Below are 27,527 nucleotides of genomic sequence, written 5' to 3'. Positions count from 1 at the left end.
AAAGCATGTAAAATATACTTTGAAAGAAAAAAGTAACTTTATAAGCAGCACAACCAAAAAGGAAAGCCATGAAGAACACAAGAACAAAGTTTCTTTTTGCACTAAACATTACTGTATTTATATAAATGCAGTCAGTAAAGCACAAAAGGGATAAAGAGAACAAGATGGATTGGGAACACTTAACTCTGCACTTAAGAAAATTACAGGGAAAATAACAGATTTCAGTACCTAGTACTCTTGCATTTAGCTGCACCTCCAACTAAATTTATAATCAGAAAACAGGCTGAAAAGACACACACGAAAGAGAGCTGCAGAATAATTTGCCAGAGAGTATTTTTATATCTCATGAAAACAATGCCTTGCAATAAGCTGTATTTTCAGGCAGAAATAAAAGCTTGTAGAATCATGGAATTGTCCAGGTGAGAAGGAACCTCCTCCAACCTTCTGTGGGAAGGGGAGCATAGATGAAACTAGCACCCTGCCTATACCCTCTTGGAAACCTCCAGCAATGTCCCCAGGGAGGCTGTTCCAACAAATGGTCAGTGCTTCTATAAAAATTTTCTTTCTTATGCCAAGATGAAACCTCTCCCAGGGCAACCTGTTCCCATTACCCCTTGCCATGTAGCTCCATGGGTTGCGCACGGACCCCACTCCTCAAGAATCCCATCCCTCAGATTTTCCCTTACTGCCTCTTATGGTAGAAAAAAAGAGAAAATCCTGAACATCCTAGCTAAGCAATCTAGGTTACAAAACTGCTACTGCATTTTTTTTGTTTTAATGAGGATCAATACAATAAAACAGGGTTTTTTGTTTTCCATTTTACACCTATATGAAAAACAGATGCACACTGAAAACAGTTCCCTTTAAAGACTAGAAAACTCAACCTCAGGGGGATTAGCCATGTCCACCTCTATTAAAAATTGAGAAATGGAAAAAAAAGAACAACCCCACTCTGCAACCCCTGGGCTCCACCTGTTTCCTTCACCCATGGCTGACAACCATGGGAGAGAAGGGATGGAAGAGAATCCAAGGAAGTGATTTTTCACCTGTATTTGGCACTGGTCAGGCCACGCCTTGAGTGCCGTGTCCAGTTCTGGGCCCCTCAGCTCAGGAAGGACATTGAGGTGCTGGAGTGAGTCCAGACAATGGAGCGATGGAGCTGGTGAAGGGTCTGGCACACAAATCCTGTGAGGAGCAGCTGAGGGAGCTGCGGGTGTTCAGCCTGGAGAAAAGGAAGGGAGCCTCTCCTCTCCAGGGAGACCTCACTGCTCTCTACAACTGCCTGAAAGGAGGGTGTATCTCAAGTGACAGAGAAGGCAGTCTTAACCTGTGCTAGGAGAGGTCCAGGTTGGACATTAGGAGGAATTTCTTCACGGAAGGAGAGATTAGACACTGGAATGCGCTGCCCAGGGAGGTGGTGGAGTCACCGTCCCCAGGGATGTTTAAGTCTGGACGTGGCACTTAGTGTCACAGTCTGATTGACACGGTGGTGTTCGGCCATGGGTTGGATTCGATGATCTCAGGAATCTTTTCCAACCTGACTCGTTCTGTGATTTTGTGATTCTGTAATTTTGTAATTCTGTTATCACCGCCCGGCGCGCGCTCGCGCCTCCAGCGCCTCAGGCGGGCGCGCGCCGTTCCCACCCACCGCCTCACCGGCTCCGCGCGCCCGAGCACGCGCAGGGCCGCCGGGGCGCGCGGGCGTGGGCGCGCGGTGGGCGTGGCCAAACGAGGCGGACCGGCCGCTTTCGGAGCCGGTGGGCGTGGCCACATACGCAGCCGTGCGGGCGGAGGGCGTGGTCAGACGTGGGGGCGTGGCCAGACATGGGGGCGCGGCCGACGGGCGCGGCGGGGTCAGGGAGGCGGGGAAGGCGGCCGGGCGGGCGTGGGGAGAGGGACGCGGTGGGGTTCGACGGGAGCTGTCGCCGCTGCCTCCGGCACCGGGAGGGCGCTGGCCATGGACGCCACCACGCTGGAGCTGGACGCGGTGAAGTTCGCGAAGCTGGCGGTGCAGCGGGACCAGAGCGGGCGCTACCAGGAAGCGGTCTTCTACTACAAGGTACGGCAGGGACGCGCCGGTTCCCTCGGGGCGCCGCCGTCTCCTTCCCTGCACCGCGGGCCGCGCGATGCTCTTGAGCTGCCGGAGGGTTCGCGCTCCCCCCTTGGCCCCCCGAGGGCCGGAGAGGAGTGCTCGGCACCCCCGCGGCCCGGCTCGGCCCTGCAGGCGGAGGGAGACGCGCTGGGTCAGCGCGGCCGCCCCCGCCCTCCCCCGGCGGGTGTGCCCGACAGCGAGCGCGGCCCGGGGAGGGCGAGGCGGTGCCCGCCGAGACGAGAGCGGAAGGCCGTGGGTGAGCGTCGAAAGTTTGTCAGTGTTCGGAGGAGCTGCGTCCTTCAGGGCGGGTTGCGAAACGCCTTTTGCCTGCGTCCTGGTTTTAGGTGGGAACGAGCGGTGCCCGGGCGCTGATGTTTACCGACAGGCTATGGGGAAGCACTGCAGGTACTTGGCTTAAAAACCGGGAATGAGCGCTTCTTCCAGCTGCTGGAGACACAGCCCCTTCAGTGCTGCTGGGAGGATTCATCGTAATTTAAAAACGTCTCTGCCCCGCTGGTTTGACACGTTCATTCCTGGCCTCTCCCCAAGCTCTGCCAGGCCAGAAAGACTGATCAGTTTTATGCTGTGCATTTTACAGAACCACAAGTGGGCATGCTGCTGCTCCTGGGTGTGCAGCTGGAAGCAACTCTCTTGTACAGTCACCAAATAGAGAGGTCTGTGGTGAAATACAAGATGCTCAGCAGTACCACAGCTTTCAGATCACAAGCTATCAGTGACAGCTGATATCAGTGACAGAATATTTTACCTTCATGTGAATATTCTTTCTGTTAGGGACAAGATTTTATTGTTTGTGTAGAGTGTCAGGTTGGTGTAGCTAAGGGTATCATGATGTTACTCAATATCTGTAGGTTTACTACTAGTATTTAGTCGTTTTTGTGCAACCATTAGGCATTTTTCACCTATGTAAATTGTTGGGTTTTGTGTCATAAAGTTACATTAAAGTTCCATATCGCATTGACTTCTCACCTGCGAAAAGCCTCTTTGAAGCCTCTGTTTATCCTTATCACAGTAATCATTCCACAGATTCTGTTATCCTGACAAAGTGATTCTCTTCCAATAATTTGTTAAGGGATTTGTAGCTGGCCTTTTATTTCATGAGTACAAGGTGTCTGTGAAATGTTTAAAAAGCACAGTGTTAATATCTTGGTGGCCTATTCATGTAAGTGTGAAAGAATAGGAAGAAGAGTCTTTTTTTCTTTTGTTTTTAACCCAGTTGTTAATTTTTAGAGGGCTAAATTTATATAGGTAAACTTTATAAATGCAAAAATTTTAGTTGCTCATAATAACGCCTATAAGCTCTGTGTTCACCAGGAGCAGCATGTGTGCATGGTCTGATAACCATGTGCAGTACTGCTTTAGCACCGTGTATCTCTCCTTTTATCTGGCAGAAATTAGTCAGTGCTATTCAGAATGAAAGTATCTTTTTGTGCAAATAGTCACCCCTGTATCCTTTGGAACATACATGTGCATGGAAAATCTTTTTCACATGCTGTATACAGGTGGTATTCTTGCTAAGTGGAAAAATGCACCCCTGGCAATCTTGGTGCACTTGAAGCTAGATGAGACAAGAGGGTAACCTAGATATGTTTAGCTTTCCAGATTTTGCCTGAAGAATCACTTCCATGTTAGATTATACAAAAAAATTACAAAATGCCATTTATTATTTCAAGGATACTTTATTTATTTATTTATTTATATATTCCAGCACAGTAGAAGTAAGCTCTGGCCTGCCACCAGCATTCTTATCAACTGTTCTAAGAAGTTCAGAGCCCACTGGTGCAATTACTGAGCATGTGGGAAAGCTTGGGTACTGAACTGGCTTCTGCAGGAGCTTGACCCTGAGGATGAAATATGGAAATCGCCACAGTTGGTGCCATAGACAACACCAAGATGTGTGAATGGGGTTCCTATGGTTAGCAAGTGTGCTTGGCTTCCTGCTCCATGTAACTTTGATAGATGCCATGGGGAGTGCTGCATGTGAGCCAGCTTCGGGCTGCTTGCTAATTAATGGTGCTCTGCAGAAATGTCAGGATCATATTTGGACACCGATGACTTCAGCCAAAACTGCTGAAGGCTGTTGCTAAGTCTGGCTGTTGACCAGCTGTGAGCAGCTTGCAGACTGATGAGCTGTAGTTAGCTTTGTGTGGCTGTGGCACACTACTCGTGACAAACAGGAGTGACATTGGAGAGAGCATAAATGCTAAGTCTGAATTGCACATCCATCTGGTCACTGGAAACAGCTGGCATGCTGGCTCCACAAGCACTCTGTCAACTGCTTCAGTCCTTTGCAGATTTGCTTTATAAAAGGCTTGTTTCCATTATGTTTACATCTTAAAACCAGGCAAAAACAATTGTGCTTGAAATCACAGAAGAAACATCAATTATACACTGGTTTTGTAGCACTGGTTTGGAAATCCACATTTGTGCTTTGCATCATTTGTAGACCACATACCTTTGTGATACAGGACCTGTTTTGTCAGTCTGTACTTGCAGTATGTCACAGACAAATATACCCATCCCTTGAGCACATAGCTCTTTTGTAGTGCACTTTTTTTCCCCTGCAAAAAATAGTTGTGTGCTAGACCTTAATGGTAGTTAATTGCTACATATAAATGGTACTTCTGCTTACCCTTCAGTGGCTGTGGATGTTTTGTGTGATGTAGTATGGAGATGGATGCTGGCAGGGAGCATGCACTTGGTTCTGTGATGTTTCTCACTGAAAATATATCCTTATAACAAATATAGGCTGTGTCAGGATCAGTTTTAAGTTTGGGCAAACTAGACAGAGGGATATGGGAACAAACTGCTAAGCTTGACCAAAATAATGGCCATAAAACACACAAGGGAGCCCTGGCCATGGGTCTGTGCTTGCCCTGTGCAGGGCAGCCTCTCTGAGCACCATCTCTGTGAAGCAGCTCTCCAGGTACTCTTGTGCTTTCTGCCTTCTTCTCTAGTTACTCTTGTGCTTTATACCTTCTTCTCTAGTTACTCTTGTGCTTTCTGCCTTCTTCTCTAGTTACTCTTGTGCTTTCTGCCTTCCCAGCCTGCCTGCTACCCCACCACCTCCTCTGCTCTGCTGCTGCTGGGAGGGCAAGAACTGCCACAAAACTGAGGGGTTTCCCGTGTCAATAATGGGGACAAAACAAGATTTCTGTCCTCATTTCTGTGGGGTGACAAATGTCGATTCTCCATGTGGTTTAGAGATTGTGTCAGCTCTGGCTATTTATTGCAGTCCTGGCAACTCTTATGTGTTTTTCATGAATTCAATGAAAGGATAGACAGCTTATGCAACTGAAGGTGTTTTTTTCTCAATAGATTTGTGCAGGATGGAAAAAGCCTTAATGTGGGTAATGTACTGTGCTTCTGAGCCAGAGGCCTGTGCTCCTTCCTGGAAGCAGACTTTCACCCAGTATTTTGTGTATATACATTAAAAAAAACAAGTTGGAGAAGCTAGGAAGCCTCACATTTGTAGATGCTCCAGATTCCATAGCTTTATCTCAGTAATAATAATTTTTAAAAATGCTTTCTAAACAAAAATTCTTGGCATTTGATTTTAAAAATCTTATATATTTGTTTACTTTCATTATTACCAGAGTAAATGCAAATAACTGGAATAGCCACTTTTTTCTCCTAACCTTAAATCCTCAATTTTAAAACCAAACTGATTTCAGTGCATGCATGAAGAGTTTTACTTAAAATCTCATAATTTCATACAATACAAACAGGCATAACATCTGATGTTACAGAAATTCTGAATGTTTTTATAGTCTTATAGGTTGTCCCAGATGTGAGAAAGTAAACATGATCTAGCTTATAACTTGAAACTTTTTCTTTTGAGCAGAATTTCCCTGCAGCCACTGAGTATTTTGCAGATGTAAGGGGTAGCTTTCATGCAACTCACGGCTGCTATAGGCCCTCTGTTTATGGTAAGTAATTTTCTAGGCAGCAAACATTAACTTTGTCTCCAATTCTTCTCCCTGCAGGAAGCTGCGCAAGCCTTGATTTATGCTGGGATGGCTGGGTCCAACTTGGAAAATATTCAAGAAAAAATAAATGAGTACTTGGAGAGAGTTCAAGCTCTCCATTCAGCAGGTGGGTAAGGAGCTTTCTAATTAAACCTCTGCTTAAATTAATTGAGTGGAAAGTTGTTTTCTGCTGTGAATTACATATCAATGGTGTTTGCTCTGTTTTTATTATTCTGAGTTTCTTGTCCTTTGTGTAGAATCACAAATACAATGAGCACATCAGTGCTTTGAATTCTGATGGACCATAAATTAAGTGGAGCATGACTTTCTAAGGACTTGGGTGTGGGTGTTCTTTGCTTTTAAATATTCTGAGGAACCACATCTGCAGAGCAAATGTGAGAAAGGTCATTAGTAAAGGTATTAAGTGAGATGGACACTGAAGTATATTATTGTAGGTGATGTATTTTCACAAATGATGCAATATTTTACATAATTAAACATCCTTGTTCTCCGTGTAGTATGAAAGAGATTTTACTTACGTTATTTCAAATCCGAAATATCCTGAGAGCTAACCTCTGCTTCAGGAATTGTGATGGTGTTTCCTTGCCCTTGCATAGATGTTTTTAGCAAAGTTTAGAAAGATTTTGTTACCAGACAAGAAATAGACATTCCCCATCTGATTAGCGCTGCCAGTGTTTTGGTGACATATTCAGGGTGTTTTTACATGTCTGCTGCTATAGAAGGCTAAATACTGGTTTTTTCTTTAGTTCAGTCACAGAAGACAGACCCTCTGAAGTCAAAACAACAGTTGGACTTGGAGCGTGCTCACTTCCTAGTTACTCAGGCTTTTGATGAAGATGATAAAGGCAATGCAGAAGAAGCTATAGAGTTGTACACAGAAGCAGTGGAACTCTGTTTGAAAACAGTATGTTAAGCTACAGGTTAACTTGGTGGAATTATGTGATGGTAAGAAATTCTTCCACTCTCACAAATGACTGACCCTTAAAGGCTGGCTTGAAAATGGAGTACCTGTATTTGTAAAAACTACCTTTTAAAATTTTTTTTGTTTGTTTCACTGTTTTTGGTTTGTTTTTTTGGTTTTATTTTTTTGGTGTTTCTTACAGTCTTTTTTATGTTCTGTACAACACTGCAAATTTATGCAGACTTGTCATTTATGTGGATTTTTTTTCTGAACTGGATTATACTAAAAGCTAGAAATATTCTGGAATATTTTTGGTGTTGATTTTTGCCCTGGAGCAAATACCACAAAAACAGAAATTAAAAACTGTTAAAAATGAAGATGACTTGCCAATGTGTCAGCTGTATTAATTTCTGACTACATTAAAGGAAGTCATTTAAGGGAAATTTGTGTGTGTAACATTTTCTGAAGATGTAACAGTCTACTGATGCCAAAACTATTAAAAATACTACTTGATTACTCAAGTGTTTAACACTAAAGCTGTTATGAGTGAATTCAATTCACACTGCAATTAATAAGGATGAATTGGCCATTACATAAACAATGAAGAATATAACTACAGGTACTGCTTTTCTCCCTTAAGTCCAGTTGCCTTAACTAACTCATTACAAGAAGAGCTCACCATCATAATGTAACTCCACCAAGTCTGTTTTTCTTTTTCTCTTCTTTTCAATGTTATAATGTAAATATATTTGTGGGTTGGTGAGGGTGTTATGTTACTGTTGCTACATGCTTGAGTAAATCCTTTCCTCTGAATTATGTTAACAGGTTTTACCTAGGCTAAAACCCCTGGTGGTGCAGTGTAACCAGATCAAGAGTTAGTAGAGCTGCTCTAGTTTTTCCACTTGAGCTGTTGGAGCAGAACATTTTCAGTCTATTACATAACATTTACTGCAGCAGCATGCTCCTTTTTCTCTGCTGTGTTCCTCCTTCTGTTGTGTCAGTGCATGCAGATATTACTGAAGTTAGTCTGAAAATATATTAACAGCTGCATTTATTTGGTATTTCATTAGGTACAAGATACTGCTGAAGTTTCTTTTAATCTTGACTAGAATGTTCTTTTGTTGACATGACAGTAAGATTTGTCCCTTGGGGTGACCCAAAAGTACTTTCTTCACAGCAGGATGAAAGGAGATTTAAGGGACTCTGCTATCTTGAAGCTTTACTCCCATCTTTCTCTTCAGTATATTCAGGGGCAGAGATTTGTTTCTTTCTTACCCTTGAAGAGAGCAGCCATTACTCTTCTTCTGTGGCTGATTCTCAGATGAGTGTGCTGGTGTTCCATCTCCATTACTTACCTTCATAAATCTTTTAGAGTATTTTCCAACCAGGAACCTCAGAGTGTTATTTCTTTGCAAATGAAATTAGTTGCTTACAGAGGGCGTTTCTAGTTTCGTTCCTTGGGGTGAGAGTAGATTGCTTTTTGTATCCTCAGTTGACATCCCTGACCTGGAATAATTGGTCAAGGCACAAAGCTGGAACCTGAAACCTGCCTTTGGGGACCACAGGAGAGGCCACACCTCTTGTTGTGCCTCCTGCAGATTGTTTGGCTGCAGAAGCCATGCTTCATCTGTAAGGGAGACAAAAGTATAAACTGTCAAAAATGACCTCCCAAATTGGAACTGATGTTAACACTGTTCACATCTTTGTCACTCTGTCCTAGGTTATTTAATGCTTTTGATTGCAAGTTTAAAATGTTGTTCTTGCACCACTATGTTGTTCATTTGAAAACATTTATGAAAGTAAACATTTAAAATCTTTTTCCTAAGTTACTATGATCATTTTAACACATTTGGGGAAAAGAATCAAAATGCATCCAAGCTCACATACTTGCATATACTGCAACATTTTTCTTCTGCCAATAGTATTTGAATACAGTTAATTCTTCTGGAAATTCTCTTTGTGGGTGGACTGTTTATCATGCTGAAGAATTTTAGACATAACTTCCATTCTATCAAAATTTCACTAGAACAGCAAAATGGTATTTGCTTACATAGTATCTTTTTATGCTGAGTTTAAAAAAAGAAACAACAATAAAGCAAAATATTTGCTCATTTCAAAGAGAGAATTGGAATAAATAACTAGTTACTCTTTGCTGTAATGTAGAAGTATGACAACTGAGCTAATGAAACATGTTGGTGGTTTTTGAATGTGTAGATTTTTCTTTAATTTTGCACTTTAGGCTACTGAAACCTCAGAAGCAGGACTCCAGTCCAAACTGAAACAGCTGGCTCGACAAGCACTGGATAGGTGAGTACAGCTAATGTTAGTAAACATACTAATGTTAGTAAACATACTTGCTGTCAGTTCTGAGTGCACCCCCTGAGTTGGATTCTCAGTCTAACATGTCTGTGTGGATTGTGTGTAGACTAAGCTCCTGCAGAGTTCACCTTGGAGCCAGTTGCCAGCTGCTTCACTGCTGAATGTGGCAGCTGTTGTGCCAACCCTCTGGGAATCTTGGGACATGCAGAGTTAGGAGAGGAGTGTGTGTGTGCTTGTTAGAACAAATGCAGTACTTCAGAGATATAATCCAGAGTACTGTCATCATTGGCCTCCATAAAAGATGCTGAATTCAGGCTAGCATGAAGTCAAGGTGTCAGTGTCCCTCCATAAGGAAGACAGCTTGGAAACTGGGAAACAATTTTTTTAAAAAAGCAGTCTAATTACATAGGGTGTGTGTAGTGAGATCTCTGAAACAATTTACACAAGTATAAGGTCAATGTACACCTTTTTAAATCAGCTCTATGATGGTGAATCCCAGGCTGTGTTGGGCTAAGTTTCAGTATAAACTGGGTTTTAGCATTTCTCAGTCTGTGTTCAGAAAAAATCCCAATAATTGGCATGTGTGTGACTATACAGAAGCTTATTGCAGCAGTAACAAAATATGGCTCCTGCATACACAATGTTCAAGCAGTTGAAAGCCTGGGTTGTGAGAATGCCCATGGGTTTTACTACTATTGTACCTGCTAGACAAAATTAATCTGGAAGGTTTGAGAGGATGCAGATCAATTTTTTCTCTGTGTTTCAGTGATCATGTTCTGAGATTCCACATAATGAACACTTACAGAAATTCTCCTATTAGCATAATTTAGAGGCAATAAAATCTAATGAGTTCTGTCAAAAGTAGCTTGTAAGAGTTGGAAATGCTGTATTTTAATTTATTCAAGAACAGAACAATGAAGTACCAACATCAGAAATAGATTTGAGGGTTTTTTTAAGAAAAAGTAGTGTTGGTCAACTGGGGCATTTTCTCATTCCATTTAACATATGTGGAACATGAACCAAGAAAATCAATAATTGAACTGTAATTATATTTTTCTGTCACTGTTGTAAAGAAAATACATTCTTTATTTGCTTTAGAGCAGAAGCACTGAAGGAATCTATGTCAAAATCATCTCAGAAAGAAAAGTCAACTGCAGCCAAACCAAATCAGCCAGTCAGAACGTTCTTTCCATTGGGACCTGATTTTTCTTTAAATGATAAACCCCAGACAATCAGAGCAGTACAAGCTAGTGAATCTCAAGGTCAGAGATACACTGCAGAGGAGATTGAAGTACTCAGGTAAGTCTGAGATTTTCCAAAATGAGTTCGTGGAAGGTCTGACTCTGAGAAGCCAAAGTGCAAAGTTATTTTTATAGATTGTACAGCTGCTGCTTCACTGGAAATAAAAGGAGCATAATATTTTATATTACTCTGCCTTCTATTCCATCCAGTTCCTTTTACTTTGATTTTTATTATAGGTGAAATAAGCTACAAATAATTTATAAAACCATTAACCTAAATTGTGACTTTTGAAAACTATCAAATATATAATGTTCAAGAGGTAGTGATCTTGTTTTCAGAAGCACTGTATATTACTAGTTTTTAAAATCTTATTTCATTGTTACCTTCTGCAAGTTAATTTTCAGAAGATGATTGATAAGTTTGTAACTCTTCTGTTTTGTTGTTTTTCTTCTGACTTGCAGGAAGACTTCAAAGATTAATGGCATTGAATATGTACCTTTCATGAGTGTTGATCTGAGGGAACGTTTTGCCTTCCCTATGCCTTTTTCGTAAGTATGCTTCAGTTACTGAACTTCAGTTTTGTTTTTATTTTCAAAGCTTCCATATTTAATATTTCTGTATTTTATTTTTCAGTGTTTAAAATCATTTACATGGGCTTTTAAGCATGATTCAGACAGAGATATTTAAATACTACCACTTTCATCTTTCACTTTGAACTTAAAACTTTACTGTAAGCTGATCCTGCTCTGTAGTACTTTTGCACTTGTGTCTTCAAGCCTATAAGGATAATATTATATTTGGCTTTTTGGATTATTGGGTTGGGCTGGCAGCTTGAGACTGTTTTCTGATGCTGCTCCATGCTAATGAGTTTAACTCTGTTGCCTGTAAAATGCAGGTCATAGCTGTTTCTTCTGTAAAAGGGATATTCCAAGTAAGAGTGATATATAACAGCTAGATTTTCATTCATAAGCAATAATAATAAGTTAAGATTACACAGCCATAATAGACAAAGATATTTGTCTGTTATGGTCTTTTTTTAACATTTTTCCTTTTTTCCCCCTTAAAAATCACAAACTTCAAAGCTTGTTTTACAGCTTTGTACTCGTTTTGTGCATATTTTGCACCATCTATCTGACATATTTAAGACTGCACATACCATAAAAACTCTTCTAAACTGCTATTGATTTATTTCTACTTTTTTTCTCTCTTAAATCTAGTGATAAGTGTGGGAAGCTACCCTTGTCCCCCAAACAGAAAGCAATGTTTGCCAAGTGGGTGAGACCAGATGACATAACAAATAACCCTACGATGATTTACACTGTATCAAGTTTCAGCATAAAGCAGGTAAATTGTTTCTAAGGAAAAATGTGGGCTGCTAGTGGTTTATCAGGGGGACCTTGTTGTTCAAAAAGAAATCCCCAAATATGAGAGGTGCTTTCCTTGGCCCTTATGAGGTTAAATAAATGGAAAAAAATTTGCTTGTAGGGGCCTCATGTTGAACAAGCATACATTTTCTGCCTTTTTAATAGTGGCTTTGCTTCTTTTGGTTTAAATCCTTCCCTTTTGAAGGGAATTACTAACTGACTGTTTTCCTTCCCTCCACACACTGCATTCATCTCTCAGTAGCTGAATTATTACTAAATGTCCTCACTGGCTTTCTTCTCATGGCAGACAATAGTGTCAGATTGTTCTTTTGTGGCATCGCTAGCTATCAGTGCAGCGTATGAAAGAAGATACAACAAAAAATTGATCACGAGGTAAGTAGCTGTTGCTCTGCAAGATCTTTTCAGATTTAACACTGCAAAGCTTTTGCAATATGTTTTGTGACAGCTGTACACAGTCAAAACCAGCATTTGTTTCACCTTCATCTCTTCTGGACTTGTGGTTTCAGCGCTTCTAAACTGGAAGCCAACTTTATATTGAAACAAAGGGTTTTAAATTTAAAAGCAAAGAGCTGTTAGACAAACATTCCTAATAAATATTTTGATCAATCAAAATTGGGAACAGATAATGAATTTATTCACCATAGACATGTTCAAAGAAACAACAGTTTTCAGACATTTATTTATGCTCTAATATCCAAGATTTTTATAGACACTGCCAAAACTCTGCACAATTTATTGCATCATAGTATAGGTGTTTTGTGTCTTTTAGTTCTACCAGAACATCTCATCTATTTTTGTTTAAAGGATAGCCCAAATTTTATCCAGCCAAGCAGCACTTTATTAAATTTGCTGTCCTGGTTAGACAATTACCATTGATTAAGTTTTCTGGGGCGTAACAAGCCTATGAACTGGCTCCCTTACTGTACCTGCAATGTATTAATTAAAGTTTTCTGGGGTCTATAGGCCTTTGACTCCTTAACTTGCTCAAGATAGCTTCCTTTTTCCATGACATCTTATTCATCTAGTTATATAACTGTTGAACAATTCTTTATTGAATTTTGTTCTTCAACTGTTGATTGAGTTCTCTGAGGGGTATGGGTTCATGGAGTTCCTTTCTGCAGGTGCTGTGAGATAATTTCTCAGGGTTTTCTTCTGACACTCAGCCAACACAGATCTAAATCAAAGCCAGCGAAAATCACAGTCAAACATTCCTTAACTAATTAAGCATAGTTCATGACAAAATTTTTTAAAACTCATAAAACTCCTGTCTAAGATATAACTTGCTGTCAATATGGGTATGTATACAGAACTGGAGTCTAACTTCAGATGTGCTTTGACAAATAAATAGTTTGGAAGGATTTTGTATTTGTTTGGGATTTTTAAATATAAATTTTATTTATAATGCCCTCTGGTTTGATTTTTCTATTTTATTCACTGCTGTGCAACAGGTGGTCCATTTTACAACTCATTGTGGAATTAATGTTAACAACACTATCTCAGCTCCACTCAATTGGCATCCTATGATAAATTTGCCATGGATTTTCTGGACTTTGCTGGGATGCTCTTGCCAGACCAGTGTGTGAATGTTTTTGGATTGTTTTGTTTTAATCTGTTCTTTTTGGAACTGAATCTGTATTCTTTTCAAGAGCAGCAAGTTCTGCACTGCCTTCTCCTTCAAAAGTTTGACTTATCATTCAGGCAAATACTTTATATTGTATTTATATTATAGATTTGTAAATACTGCTTGTTTAATCATAAGATAAATTTGTTTGCCTTGCTTCTGTTTGAGAAACAATTAGATTACTTATGTTCTTTTTGCTACTATATTAAGTAGAAAGATGCAGCAAGAGCAAGGCCTGAAAAAATAAAACCTATTTAAACATGATTATTTTTACTAAATTAGGGTTGCTTTTCATTAAACATGACATATTTCTGGTCAGTGTAAATTCCATAAATAGACTGTGTTAATCCCACTTTTATCTTTATAAGTCAAGTCATTTATATCATAATTTCCTCATTTTCTTTTTTTTTTTTCTGTTAACAGTATAATTTACCCTCAGAATAAGAAAGGAGAACCAGAATATAATCCATGTGGTAAATACATGGTGAAGCTTCATATCAATGGTGTTCCTAGAAAGGTAAATCTTTTGGGAGAACTTACTGCTGTTACTGCAGAAGTCAAAAAGTGTTTTAAAGGCTTGATCACCTTCACTATGAAGTGCTTGCATAGCAAAAACTTTAGGCATGTGTTTTTGGAAAGTAGTTTTTAATTGTTAAACCTTTTTGAGATTAATTTTTGGTTTTGAACTATGCAGCCACATACTTCTTCTGTCTGTACTTCTATAGACATTAATAGAAACAGCCTTACATTAAATTAATGTAAAAAAATGCCTTATATTACTTATCAGAATTGTGAAAACCAAGTAGGAACAAAGCCATGTATCCCCTATTTATGAATTAGGTGTGCACTCTTCCACTCCATCTTAGAAACAATTAAAAATTATAGAGAGAGGTATCAGGAAGAGTGTAGATATGAAATGACCATAGAGGAATAACTTGACTGATAATTCAAGCAAGGCCTTGCTCAGCTACAGATTTTTGGTAAGAAGAGGAAATGCCTGAAGATAAAACTTTGCAAACTCACAAACAACTTCATTTTCTTGGCAGTGCAATAAATAAGAACGTAAAATAATGTATTTCTTCACATCATACTTAACTGTAGCACAGGTCCTAGTGACTGATGAATGCTTATGAGATTTCAGAAGTTGAGTGGTCATATTAACAGGGTGGGGAAATAGGGGAAACTCCTCAAAGATCTTAATTGTTAAAATATAACCTCTGGGTTAGGAAGTCCTTGAGCTGCAAAATTCTGGAATCTGAATGTTCCAGGAAAGTACCATTTTTGTATCTGCCTTACTCTTAATATTCTTTCAAAATATCTCCTAAGGGCTGCCTTTTGTTAGGATGAATGGCCATTTGCTCTCCTATGAAAAGGTCTATTCATTCCTGCACAGATAGGATTTGACCAGAGAATGGGCTGTGTTGGTAGCCTGTATTTGTAATGGACCAGTGCCAACAGGAAACTGAAACATCTATTCACAGAAAGTGTTTCAGATTACTGCAAATATGCAGTCAGAATCTGTAGTGATGATGAATATATAGTACCTAATTTGAAGAAGAAATGTTAATGCTGTCAGAGCTGCTGCTTTGAGGTGTTCTTCCTTTTCAGAGAGAAGAAACTTAAATCTGGAACTAGAGGCTATGAAAGTGATATGACACAATTTGTTTCCTTAAAGATAAATAAATATTTATTTCTCTGCTGGCTACCAAGCATCATCCATGCTCTGATTCCTAATTAGATGAGGAATATTGTTAGGCTTTTCTTTACTTTTTATGCTTGAAATTGCATGGAACCTTTCTGCAAGTGCCTTTTGCAGTAGCTGTTGCACACTTTATAAGAGTGTAGTGTCACCATAAATCAAGGGAGCCACTCACATGCCACCCAGTTAGACCTGTGCACTCAAGAGCTGGCAGTGGAATTTCTTTTTGACTTTGGCAAACCACTGCAAGGTTAATAGAGGTGTCCAAATGTGAGAATAATGGTCAGGTCTAGCTGTGTCTGAAAAGCTTTGTATTAATGAGGATTTTGTTTGATTTTCTGATTACTTTCAAAATACTGTATTCATAATACTTCATTCCTTTCACACAGGTAATCATAGATGACCAGCTACCTGTTGATCATAGTGGGGAACTTCTCTGCTCTTATTCCAATAATAAGAATGAATTATGGGTGTCACTAATAGAAAAAGCTTACATGAAGGTCATGGGAGGATATGATTTTCCTGGATCAAATTCTGTAAGTATGAGATTATTTCTAAGAGGAAAAAAATCCACTTAAATAATAATGGGTAAAATAATTTCATTCTAGTGAAATCAAAGTGAACAGCTTAGGGAGACAAGTCTTTGGTATGACATTTTCTTAATTTTTTTTCTGTTTCTTTCTTTCACAATTATTTTTAGCTGTACTTAATGGAATTATTCCATCAAAATAGAATGAGCAAGACATCTTGATGGTCAGAGTTAATCTTAGTTCTCAGATTTCAGTACTGATGCTTGTGGATAGGAAGTGTTTATATAGAATCTAGATGAATCTGTTGGGTGAAGTCAAATTCTCTTTGCCCATATCAATACTGCTGATTTTGGTTTCTAACTCTTTCAATAAATAGGGCAGTTCTCCCTCATTAGGTAATGGAGTCAGCTAGGAAAGGAACAGTCTAGACGTTTAGGAGGTCTGTATAGAGGGAGCAAGTGCTTTGATCTGTGCAAGTTTGTATATCAGATTGTTCCACTCATCTCCATAAATATGCATTGGGTTTCTATAATGTGGTTACTAAAGAAACAGTCAACATACATCATACAAGTGACATGCAAGTTATTCTTTAGGGAGGAATGGTTTGCTGAAATGAGTAGCCCACATAATTTATTACTTCGGAAGCCTTTGTGATTTTAACTTCATACTACTAAAATTTTAAAGATTATTTTCTCATGGTGCTAATTGGTGTCTTGACAATCACATTCTTGGTGGAAATACTTAGTAATCATCACTTCTTGAAAAATTGTTATGGAGACAAATGTGGCTTTGTGTAAGGGGTAAATGTAGCACATATTTTTAAGTGTCAGGACCCTTAAAAATATTTGTTTTGAAGGACAAAAGCTGGTGAGAATAACGTTGTTTTATTCCTGTTGTCATCCTCTAACTTGCTGTCTGGAAAAACAGTTTGACTGGTGGCATTTAAACTCCACCCTTCCTGCCCTCTCCACTTTCCACTGTATTCCAGCTTCCTTCTGTAATCAGGGTTACTTACAATCAGGCTGGGTTGTATTTGTAATTCCTCAAGTTCCCAGCCCACAGTGGTGGTTATTGACACTTCAAGCATTTACAGTCTCTGCTTTTGCTTTGAGGAGTACAAAGCAAAAGAATAAGAATTAAGCAATATTTCAAGGAGTTGGGAGATTAAAGCATCTTTTTATGGAAATACATATCAGTGTCAGCTTTACCAAAAAGAATAAAAAACCCAAACTCTGAGCTTTAGAAATAAAACATAAATTATTTAAAATGCATATATAATAGGAAGGTACCAAATAGTGCTTCTGAGATATGCTTTGAAAGTCTGTAAATCAATGAAATAAATAGAACACATCACACAGTTGAGCATGACTGATGATTCTGATATGCTTCAATTGCTCTGGAATTCCAGTTTATTTCATCAGTTCATTTTCCAGCTTTTTTTTTTAAGATACTTGGAAATGTTGTCCTTGTCTAATCAAAGAGTGTTTTATTTGTTAGTTTTGATCTTGACCCTTTTATGTGTAGAGCTGTATTGTAACTTATGTGTACTTGATTTCTTTCAAGGTGTTTTATAAGTTGTGTACAGACATCGTATGTTAATATATGGATTATCTGTTCTGATTTCCTTTTGAATACTTGCATTTCAGAATATTGATCTCCATGCACTGACAGGTTGGATACCTGAAAGAATTGCAATGCACTCTGACAATCAAGCCTTCAATAAAGACAGCACTTTCAGAATGCTTTATCAGAGGTAGACATTTGTTCTTTCCTAAGTAATTAAAATTCTTGCTGTGTAGTAGTTGTGTTACCACTGTAAGAGCAGTAGAGTCACCACAGATGCTTCAACAGCAAATTGTGCTTTATAAAACCTCCATGTGCTTTCAGGAGAAGAAAAATGAGGTATTGGTGGCTTTGTTAAAATAGAAGATTAAAATACTGGGGAATTTTGTGTTGGAATTCTTCTTCTATATGTATGAATTAAAAAAATAACCCTTTCATTGATAAAGAAAACAGAATATAAAGTCAGAGAAGAGCAGTTTGGAACCAATATACCAGTTATATTATAACTGGTACTAATATAATATATACCAGTTAAGTGTTTAAAAAGAAGGAGGATATGTGTTCTGTGTTTCCACACAGTTCCCCAGAACTATATTGTATCTGCTGTCTTGGCAAGCAGATATAATCCAGGGTTTCTAATTGCATCACAAGGTTATGCCTCATCAGTAAATCTCTGGAGGAGCAGCAAAAGTCTATCAAAACTACAATACTGGTTTTCAGACCTACCATAGCAGTTGTATGTGATGGTGTTAAGGGTACAAAGTAAGTTATTATTTTATTTTGCTTATGGTGAAAGATACAGCTGTAAATTAAAAATGCCAGGTATACCAAGTACTCTGATTTCTTTCCAAATGGTTTTGTGCAGCCAGTGTCTTACGTATTTTATGCAGTTTCTGTTGACTGAAACAACTGCATCCACAATAAAAGAGTCTTTCTGCAGAATTTTTTCAGTTGCTTAGGAGCTCTCAGAGCTGTCAGCAATTTTTTAGATGTTTTGGTGTTGTGATTTGAAGGTATGATTAAAGTTAGGATGGCATCTAGCCATTGGAATATTGCTGTTGTTCACCTGGAAATGTGTTGATCCTGTAGTCCAGTGATCCTGTAATCTGTCTAGGGACACTGAGAACGTACTTGGATTTTTAGCATAGGCTGGAAACACTGTGTTTTCACAACAGTAATTCTTCCAGAATTAACAATTACTATTCAGAACACTAAACTTGAGTATAAACACCTACAAAAGTATAGAAGCATGAACTTCTTTTTCAGAATCCTGGGGGTATGACAGACTTAATAATTTGCTATATGCAGTCATTGACTGAGTGGTGATGAAAACACATTTGTGCTCAGCTGTGGATATGTGAAGAGTATCTTAAAAGTGACACAAGCTGAGCTTCAGGTTGATAAATGCTGAATTTTGTTTATGAAAATATGAAATTATATTTTAAAAATAATTTTAATTTAAACTGTATACTTAATTGTGGAAGAAAAATAGTTCTACTTTCTCAAATTTTTTTCAGGAGTGATTTCTGTTGACAAAAACCCCTATATCCCAGTTTTTATAAAACAGGGTCATGCTAATGGGGGGTGTACAAACATGCTATTGTGGTGTCTGGCAAATGTTAGATTGCAACTTGTGGGATTTAATTAATCTATTTAAGGTATTTTTCCACCTCTTTTTGAACAGATTTCACAAGGGAGATGTCCTTATCACAACAGCAACAGGGGTGATGTCTGAAGAGGAAGGAGAAAAGTGGGGTTTAGTTCCAACCCATGCATATGCAGTCTTGGATATAAGAGAATATAAGGTATCAAATGAAGTTGGAGATGTTTTCAAACTCCTGTTTGAAACCTACATGTGCTGCTAGGTTTACTCTAGATGGGTAGCTACTGTTTTTTTTGCTCTAATGGCTAATACATTGTATTTTGTCTTAGATTTGGACTCTACTGGGAAATTTCAGAAAATGTAATGATTCTGTGTTTTCGTGATCCATAAAAAAGCACTTTCAATATGTAAAAATTACCATGACAAGCTGAATTGACAATTTTACTTTGTGTTTTTATTAGGGACTTCGATTTCTTCAGCTAAAAAATCCCTGGAGCCACTTACGTTGGAAGGGACGATACAGTGAAAATGACACACGAAACTGGACCCCAGACCTTCAAAAATACTTGAACTTTGATCCCAGAACAGCTCAGAAAATAGACAATGGTAATAAGGTTTTAAAAGTCATAATCTTTTCAAATAGTACAGATCCTGGTGGTGAATCCCTGCAGGAAGGGAGTGCTTAAGTATAAGGAGATGAAAACAAATACTAGAAACTAAACAGTCCAAAAGTTTAGGGAGTATTTGTGTATTTAAATCTGTAATTTCAGGTTTGTCTGGGGTTTAAGTAATCTAGACTGTTAAATGTGTATCTCAAATTAATTGACAAGAAAGTACCTCCTTGGTTAAGTGTGCTGTGTCACTATGTGGGAGTTCAGTGCAAAGAGAACATTCTGACAATAAGTTGTGTAATGCTGCTTTTTAATACGTGAATGGACTTTCTGTGGGGTATTTTCCTTTCCAATGTTTTCAAATATGTATCAATATGCTTACTCTAATCAGTATTTCAGTCAATCTTTCTTGTGCATCAGCTGCATTTTACTTTCAGAAAGATGTTTCTGCTTTTTACTGTGTCCTAGTTGCTGCCTGCAAATCTCTGAGAGAGCCCCTTTGTTCAGTGCCACTGTTTTACAACACTATGCCCCCAAATCCATTAGATTAGAGCATTTATTGATAAGCCTTGTGCAAATGCCTGATGAAAACTTGTGATTCAAACATAAAAATAGCAGTCCTGGATTTGTGACAGTTACGTGATAATAGCTTATTATTTATTTACCAATTCTTTTAGTAAGTAATTTGTAGGAAATTTTATATGAAATTACCTTAGTAATTCTAATGGAGTTATTTATTCTAATTGGATTTACACTTTTGCCTTCTTGTTTTTGTGTAGTTTTATTACTGGTTTTTAGTGCTGCAAGATCTGCAACTGCCCATGTCAGAGACATGATTTATAAGGCTGCTACCATTTTAAAAGTTCATTCCACTAGGAATTTGTTGGCTTGAAGGCATTGTTGTTGGCTGGAGTTGCAATTAAGGGAGCTATGGAGAACTAGAATAAATGCATGAGAATGTTGCAAAGAGGAAGCAAATTTAGGGTACAAAAACAAGTGACGTAGGTGTTGGGTGAAGTACCTTAGAAATACATTTGAACATACTCACATGTTGGTCGAATACTTGATTGTGCTGGATGACTGCTAAGTAGGTTGTTGAATTGCAGGAACCTGTTTGACTGTGTGTTTTATTTTTTTATTTTTAGAAACCTAGGAAAGAGGAAATCAGGTCAGAATCACCTAATGATGTCTCTTTCAAAATAGCAGATTTTCTCATACCTTCTGCTTAGTGCTTGAGAATGGAAAAGCATTCTGACAGCTTCAGAAAGTCCCTGATAATAAGCAGAGACTAATTTGTTTTTTCTTGCTTTAACCTGGTTTGGGGGGCAAGTTTAAATTTTGCCATTTAGGCAGTGCAGACATTACTACTACATTTTGCAGAAATGTTGACTTACATAAGCTGTACCATTTGCTCAGAAATAGACTTTTGAGAAACAAGTAAAATCAAGGTATCTGGTTAGAAAATAATAGCAGCATTTCCTTTTCAGGCATTTTCTGGATTTCCTGGGAAGACCTGTGCCAGTACTATGATGTTATTTATTTGAGTTGGAACCCAAGTCTTTTCAAAGAATCTACATGTATTCACAGGTTGGTCCAAAAGATAAAATTTTTGTTTCAAAATCTCAGTAAGTGTTCTGTTGTGATGTTTCCTTCCTTCAATTCTTGCAGGTTACAGCTAGGGGCTTGAATTCCAACCCTGTTCTTTTGAGCCTAACTTTACCCTTTCTCAGCCCAGGCTTTGTTTTTGACTAGTTCTGTAGCATCAGTGGAGCTCAGTGACCCTTGTGATGTTTCTGTGGAACTACAGCTGTGTAACCAGATCCTGACCTCAATCCCACATCTCCCTATCAGAATAAAAATCAGATTTTTGTGCAGTCTATCTCTAAGCAGTGCCCAGACAGTGCCTAAGTGACCTAGTTATTATTTGGAAATCATTTTTCTGACCACTTGCAAGTGTTGTCTTTACAGGGTGTGTTCACTGACATCAGGGTAGTTTAACCAGTTCTGGATTGGAGCAGTTGTAGTTATCATATATAATCTTCCTTGCCTGCTGATTTGTTTTCTGAGTCTGAGTGCCTCTTACCAAATGCCCATTACATTCAGGGGGTTTTCTCCCAGTTTGAGCATGTGTGTGTATATGTGTCTCCATTTTGGAAAGCAGGTGTTTCTATACTTTTCCACTCCACTAGACTGCACTTTGCCACTGCTTCCACACTGTCCCTGCCTGTGTTAGCTCTGCACAAGCTCCTTCATCCACAGTGTGACTGCTGAGCTTGTTTATAAAGGCTCCTTCCATCTTTGCACTCCAATTATTTCTAAAATACACTGTGGTGATGCAGCAAGATGAGATAATGTGTCTGCTGTGTCAGAGCTCACCTACTGGTCTGTCTGTCCTTACATTATCAGTGATTGTCTTCCCTCTGTGTAGGGAAAAGCCTCAGCACAGTGGCAGTTGCCATAAAATGGATAATTTGAAACTTTTTTTAACGCAGCTTTCCACACATGCTGTTCAGTTTTACAAGTGTGAGAGGGACAAGGAGACTTAGGAATAGCTGTATACACTTCTGCTTCCAGTGTGCCACACTTTGTGTTCAGTCATCAGCACTTTTTGTTTTTTCTCACTGTATTTTTCTTGTCTAGACACTTCACGAGGCAGCAGGCAGATTCTGCAGTAGGGCACCTCAAAGATCTTTAACACTTCCTGCAGAGCACCCTTACAAGCATGAAACAGGGCACATTTTAAAATAAAATTACACCAGGAAAAAAATAAAAAGGAGGAAAAAAAGTTCACCAGCTTTTGAAACCAACCATAGCAGATAGATAGATAGAGAGATGGATGGATGGATGGATGGATGGATGGATGGATGGATGGATAGGTAGGTAGATAGATAGATAGATTGATTGATTTCTACAGTTACAAAGGTGTAGGTGTTTTTCATTTAATACTGATGTGTGCAGTACAGATGGTTGTGTAGCCCAGGCTGCTTGAATGGTTCAGCTTTTTCTGTGCTTTGTGTGGTTACAGTCACCAGTTAGGCTGTTTGTATTTAACATTTTTTATTATCATACATGTATTGTGATGAACTCATTTATAAACAAGGTTCTAAGATAATGCTTCTGATGTGACTGTGTTATGTAACCACTGCCATAGATTCCAGTAGAAAACTGGGCTTTGGTAATTTGTTACTGATAATATCACACTCTGCATTATGTGTAGGATCTGGAGCTCGTTTAAGAGCACAAATTAGTTTCCTACTGGTCTAATAATGTGTCTGTGTCACTTTCAGCACGTGGGATGCAAAGCAGGGCCCGGTGAAGGACGCCTACAGCCTGGCCAACAACCCTCAGTACAAGCTGGAGGTGCAGTGCCCACAGGGTGGTGCTGCTGTCTGGGTCCTGCTCAGCAGGCACATCACTGACAAGGTGCTGGCTCTGCACTGCAAGCTCTGCCACAGCTTCTGTACAGCTTTCTGTATGGCTTTCTCTTATTATTTCTCTTAGTATTCCATAGGCAGTTAATTACTGCCTGTGTTCAGGTTTGTATGCCTCTGTACATGTGGAATGTTTTAATCCAGCAGGTACATGTGCCTCCAATTGAAACAGAGTAAAATTTGAGCTCAGTGATTCTATTCCACTGTAAAGCTTCTGAAGTAACTTTGAATCCTGGGGCCTGAATAAGTTCTATTAGTGAATGTTTGTTTACTTCAGGCATTTTAAAAAGAATTCTGTTGGGCATCCCAGTAAATACAAATATCATATCATATTGTGTGCTGATCAAAAGGAATGGTAGAAGGTGTTCTTGACTCTGATTAAGCATTCATGATGTTTCACAGAATATCACAATTTTGATTTGTGGTTTTTTGTGTTTTTTTTTAATAGGATGACTTTGCACACAATCGGGAATTCATTACAATGGTTGTGTACAAGACTGATGGCAAAAAAGTTTACTATCCAGGTTAGTGTGCCTTAATTGTCCAGAAGCTGATTTATAAATAAAATGAAGGTTACAGAATTTTGTGGAGAGGAAAGGCCCTTTTTTCTTTAAAACTAGATGCCTCATTAAGAGGTCAGTCTTCTGAAATCATTGTTTTGCTCTGTTTGATCCTTCCTTCTGTTTGATCCTTCCTTCAGTATTCCTTCAGTGTACTTAAAGCCTACACTGAAGGAATAGGCTATTCTAAACATGCTGTAAGCATTCTCAAGAGGTCTACATAGTCCTGCTGACATTTATTTTGATGCAACATTTTCTTTATTTTTTCTGGTTATTTTTCAGTGCCAGTAGTTAATGTGTAGAGGGAACAGATGTTGTGTGTTAGTTTCTCTGGTAGCATAATTATTTCCTATATTTGTGAAATTATTTAAGGTCTACAGCTTCCACAGAATTAAAATAATCAGGGTTAATTGTCCCATGAACTTGGCTTAGTACAATACCTAAGCAAGCTTATGAAATGTAGGTGAACACTTCAACATATTTCCAAGTATCAGGTATGGAATGTTAAAAATGTTCAAATTTTATCAAAATCTCTTGGTTATCATATGTCAGATTCTTGTCACCTTGAGGAGAAGTGGTTTGCTGTAGCTGTGAAGTAGCCAGGTATGCTTTATTTCAGGAGAGATGGCAGATCTGAGACACAGGCTGAGACACAGGGTATAAAGGTAATGCCCAGGTTGAATGGATAGACTGAAACATTAAGGTAGAGCTAGTAAGATCATCTTTTTATTTATTCTTTAAGTTGAAGATTGCTAGAAATATTCCTTGGAATTATTCAGTGAAGGTGCATCCTAAAACAAGTGGGAATTGGCTGGTTGCTTTTACAGATAGGAACCTCTTTGGAACCAGGTTCTGGTAGCTGCTCATGCAACAACTCCCTTAGTAGATTTTAAAGCTTTTTTCACCAAAGAGTGGAATTTATGGCACTTTTTCTATTGGAGTGGCTAAAGAGCATTGCATTGTTTGCATCTGATCTTGTTCAGTGAACTCTGCTGACCAGTTCCCCCAGAATCCAAGCTTCCCTGAGAACCCAAGTCTTTCTGTGGAAAGATCTCTTGACACCTGACATCATCTGGTTTTGCAAGAGCTCCTCTGTGAGGAGAAGTAAATGCCCAAGTTGCTTCTGGTGTTCCTGGTAGTTGGAGCAGTGCTTATTTACATATGTGTCTCACTGAAAACGTCCTTAAGTGAGCAAACCCAAACACAAATGTATAGTAGAGGGAACTGTTCATTGTGCTTGAAGGAGACAGCCTAGCAAGACCAGTACCAAAAACTGAACAATTTGTATGTTTTGTCTTGCTACACAAACTCTTAAAAACTTCTGATCTCACGAGCTCAAACTTGTTTAAAACCTTTTTCCATGGAAATAGATTGGTCAAGCTGCACTAGTATTTTTAACCATCTGTTAAAATGAGATGAGAACAAAGCAGCTTAATCCTTTGGCAGCAAGGCCGAGATTTCCCATTCCTAAGCTTCTTATTGTTTTATATTAATCCTTTCCCCTCTCCCATGTTGCTTTGTGGAAGAAAATAAAAGGACCTGATCCTGGGCCTATTGAAGTAATTGGCTAGACTTGGTCCTGCTTCACTGAAATTAAAAGAAGTCTGGAAAGAACCAATTAGAGGCCAAATAACAAATTAACTGTCTAATTATAAAAGCAAACATTTGGCATCTTTCTAAGTACCACATGTGCATTGGTATTGGGATGCAGCTACATCTGTGTAATGATCACAGGGATTTGAAGAGAGAGGGACAGAAAGTGTGTGTGATTTAGTTAAAGGAATTAACATGTTTTGGAGAATTGTTTACAAGGTGGCCCAAGTTCTGGCAGCTGGCATTCTGGAAATGTCCAGCCAATGGAGAAAGAGCAGACACTTCAGAGATTTTCAAAGTGCCTAAACATTCATTATCTTTCTCTTGAAATTTCAACGTAATTACAGCAGTTTTCTTTGAGTAGTGGCCTTGGTGGGAGATGGATAAGCGGTCCTTGCATGTCTTGGGATTTAAGCTGTGCTTTCAAGCATGGAATTTGTGTCTTGTCGTGTGTGATGTACCCCTCCTGAAAACAGTAGCTGATGTTAAGACTGTCCTTTCTATATGTAAACCTTGAGGCTCTCATCTCTTCAGAGCACTCAGGTCTGTTCATTGTAACCTGAGAAGTTTGCCAAGCTGGGGGGTTTTTTGGTCAGGAAAAAATGTTCATCCTTTCCTTTTTCAGCTGATCCTCCTCCTTATATTGATGGTATTCGGATCAACAGTCCTCATTATCTGACCAAGATAAAGCTGACCTCTCCAGGTTCCCATACATTCACCTTAGTGGTGTCCCAGTATGAGAAACAAAACACCATCCACTACACCATCAGGGTATGTGCTGTTGTTTCATAATGAATGTAAGCAGTTAAACTGTAAACTGTCCTTTGTTTTTGAATTTGATTAAAAGGGTATTTCTGTTAATTAATATTCCTGTCTTGGGGAGGGAAGCTGTGAGTGATGGAGCAGAACCACTGGATGATGTGTTTGATAATGTTCTCCATTTGTAGTAACAAAATTTTAGTAACAAAATCAGCTGAAAAATACTATTACTTTCTAGAGTAAAAAAATATCTATGTACAGGCAGATCATGGGCTTTCTATGTATCCAAAATAAACCTATTTTAGATCCTGGTTAGGATTTAAAAGTTTTTGACTTCTCCAGGTCTTGACTTAGGATTTGGGTTTTTCTCTTAACTGCTGAGTCATATAATGATCAATGCTAGGATTTTTTTCACTGAAAAAAGACTAAAATGCATATTGTTTTCATTTTGCTTTTTTTGTTGGTTGGCTTTTTTTGTTGGGTTTTGTTTGTTTGTTTGGGGTTTTTTTGGGGGGGGCAGGGGGCAGGGTTTTTAAGTAGAACTAAGTCTTAGTCCCAGCACTATTCTGAATTTTGAGTTTGACACAGGGTCATGTGGTTGGTAATACAGGCATGAAGCGAACAAGTATCTAAAAATGTTGTGTGGGCACTTCTGTTTTCTTTTAATTTTGTCATGATTTTGTTTGAAAGATGCAAATTAAATGTGTAACCTGCTGCTTCTTTTTACAATACAGGTGTATTCCTTGTGCAAGTTCACCTTTTCCAAGATTCCTACACCCTACACCATTTCCAAACGGGTAAAGAAACATTTTCTTTTATGCATCACTGGTTTGACTTTTCCATATTTGAGATGTACAAGGTTTTAAAATATATGTTGATACTACTGCCCCACCTCCAGCACAGAGTGTGTTGTTGCAGCTGTGCCATTGCACACATGCTGCAAAGCCTTTGTAGAACAGACTGGCCTTTGGAACAACAACCCATACCCTAATAAGTCATCACTCTGCAGAAATCAGTTTGTGCTAGTAATGGTGCAGAGTGAAAACTCCCCAGAAGTGTTGCTCATTTCCCCTTCGGAGAATTGCATGATTTTCTTGGAAAAACTCTTGGCATGATGGGACAAAATCAGCAATGCCAAACCAAAGGCACCAGTAGCAAGAGCATAAGAAACAAACCTAGGATGGCAATATCTCAACACATTACCTGTTCCTAAATTTTTCAAAGATACCTCAAGAGTCTGTAACAATTGGAATAAGCACTCCTGTTGCCAGACAGGATCAAGGAAGTGTATCCATTGTACATTTCCTGAGAAAGTATATCCATTGTACACTTCATGAGAGTATAGGAACAGGGGGGAGAGTGAAAAACTTGACTGAAACCAGGTCAGAAGCTCAGGCAGTTTTGGGGCCAGTTGCTGTTCATATTTCAGCTGTCAACATGAGCTGCAGTTACACCTTCAGCTGAAGTATAAATATAGCCAAGAGCTCACAGGATAAAGTAACTTGCATGTATTTTCATGTTTTAGCAGTTTTATCCTCAGGAAAGAATAAACCAGCAGCTTTGCCTCTGTAGCTACCATTCATTCCCTGGGGAATCCTACTGCAGTCAGAA

At 38.8% G+C, this 27,527-nt stretch overlaps 1 protein-coding gene across 3 annotated transcripts in view; it reads left to right on the top strand.

Annotated features, from left to right (window-relative positions):
• The first annotated feature begins 1,854 nt into the window (after nt 1–1,854).
• Nucleotides 1,855–27,527, top strand: part of CAPN7 (calpain 7) — a 33,955-nt gene continuing 8,282 nt past the window's right edge. The window contains exons 1-18 of one of the 3 annotated variants that reach the window (XM_005480994.4): nt 1,857–2,059; nt 6,097–6,205; nt 6,846–7,003; nt 9,240–9,307; nt 10,418–10,618; nt 11,023–11,109; nt 11,779–11,905; nt 12,233–12,318; nt 13,991–14,084; nt 15,656–15,802; nt 17,443–17,549; nt 19,044–19,164; nt 19,424–19,568; nt 21,061–21,160; nt 22,861–22,996; nt 23,453–23,528; nt 25,783–25,928; nt 26,651–26,713. In XM_005480994.4, the coding sequence (XP_005481051.1) occupies nt 1,958–2,059; nt 6,097–6,205; nt 6,846–7,003; nt 9,240–9,307; nt 10,418–10,618; nt 11,023–11,109; nt 11,779–11,905; nt 12,233–12,318; nt 13,991–14,084; nt 15,656–15,802; nt 17,443–17,549; nt 19,044–19,164; nt 19,424–19,568; nt 21,061–21,160; nt 22,861–22,996; nt 23,453–23,528; nt 25,783–25,928; nt 26,651–26,713 (2,073 nt within the window). In that variant the 5' untranslated portion in view covers nt 1,857–1,957. Of the gene's footprint in view, nt 2,060–6,096; nt 6,206–6,845; nt 7,045–9,239; nt 9,308–10,417; nt 10,619–11,022; nt 11,110–11,778; nt 11,906–12,232; nt 12,319–13,990; nt 14,085–15,655; nt 15,803–17,442; nt 17,550–19,043; nt 19,165–19,423; nt 19,569–21,060; nt 21,161–22,860; nt 22,997–23,452; nt 23,529–25,782; nt 25,929–26,650; nt 26,714–27,527 lie in introns of those variants that run through there. The other 2 variants (XM_074539489.1, XM_014273804.3) reach the window with 2 other exon arrangements.

Source organism: Zonotrichia albicollis, chromosome 1 (genome assembly GCF_047830755.1).
Source record: "Zonotrichia albicollis isolate bZonAlb1 chromosome 1, bZonAlb1.hap1, whole genome shotgun sequence".
Lineage (NCBI taxonomy): Eukaryota > Metazoa > Chordata > Aves > Passeriformes > Passerellidae > Zonotrichia > Zonotrichia albicollis.
Note: the sequence above shows the minus strand (reverse complement) of the source record. Positions and strands in the feature narration are given on the sequence as shown.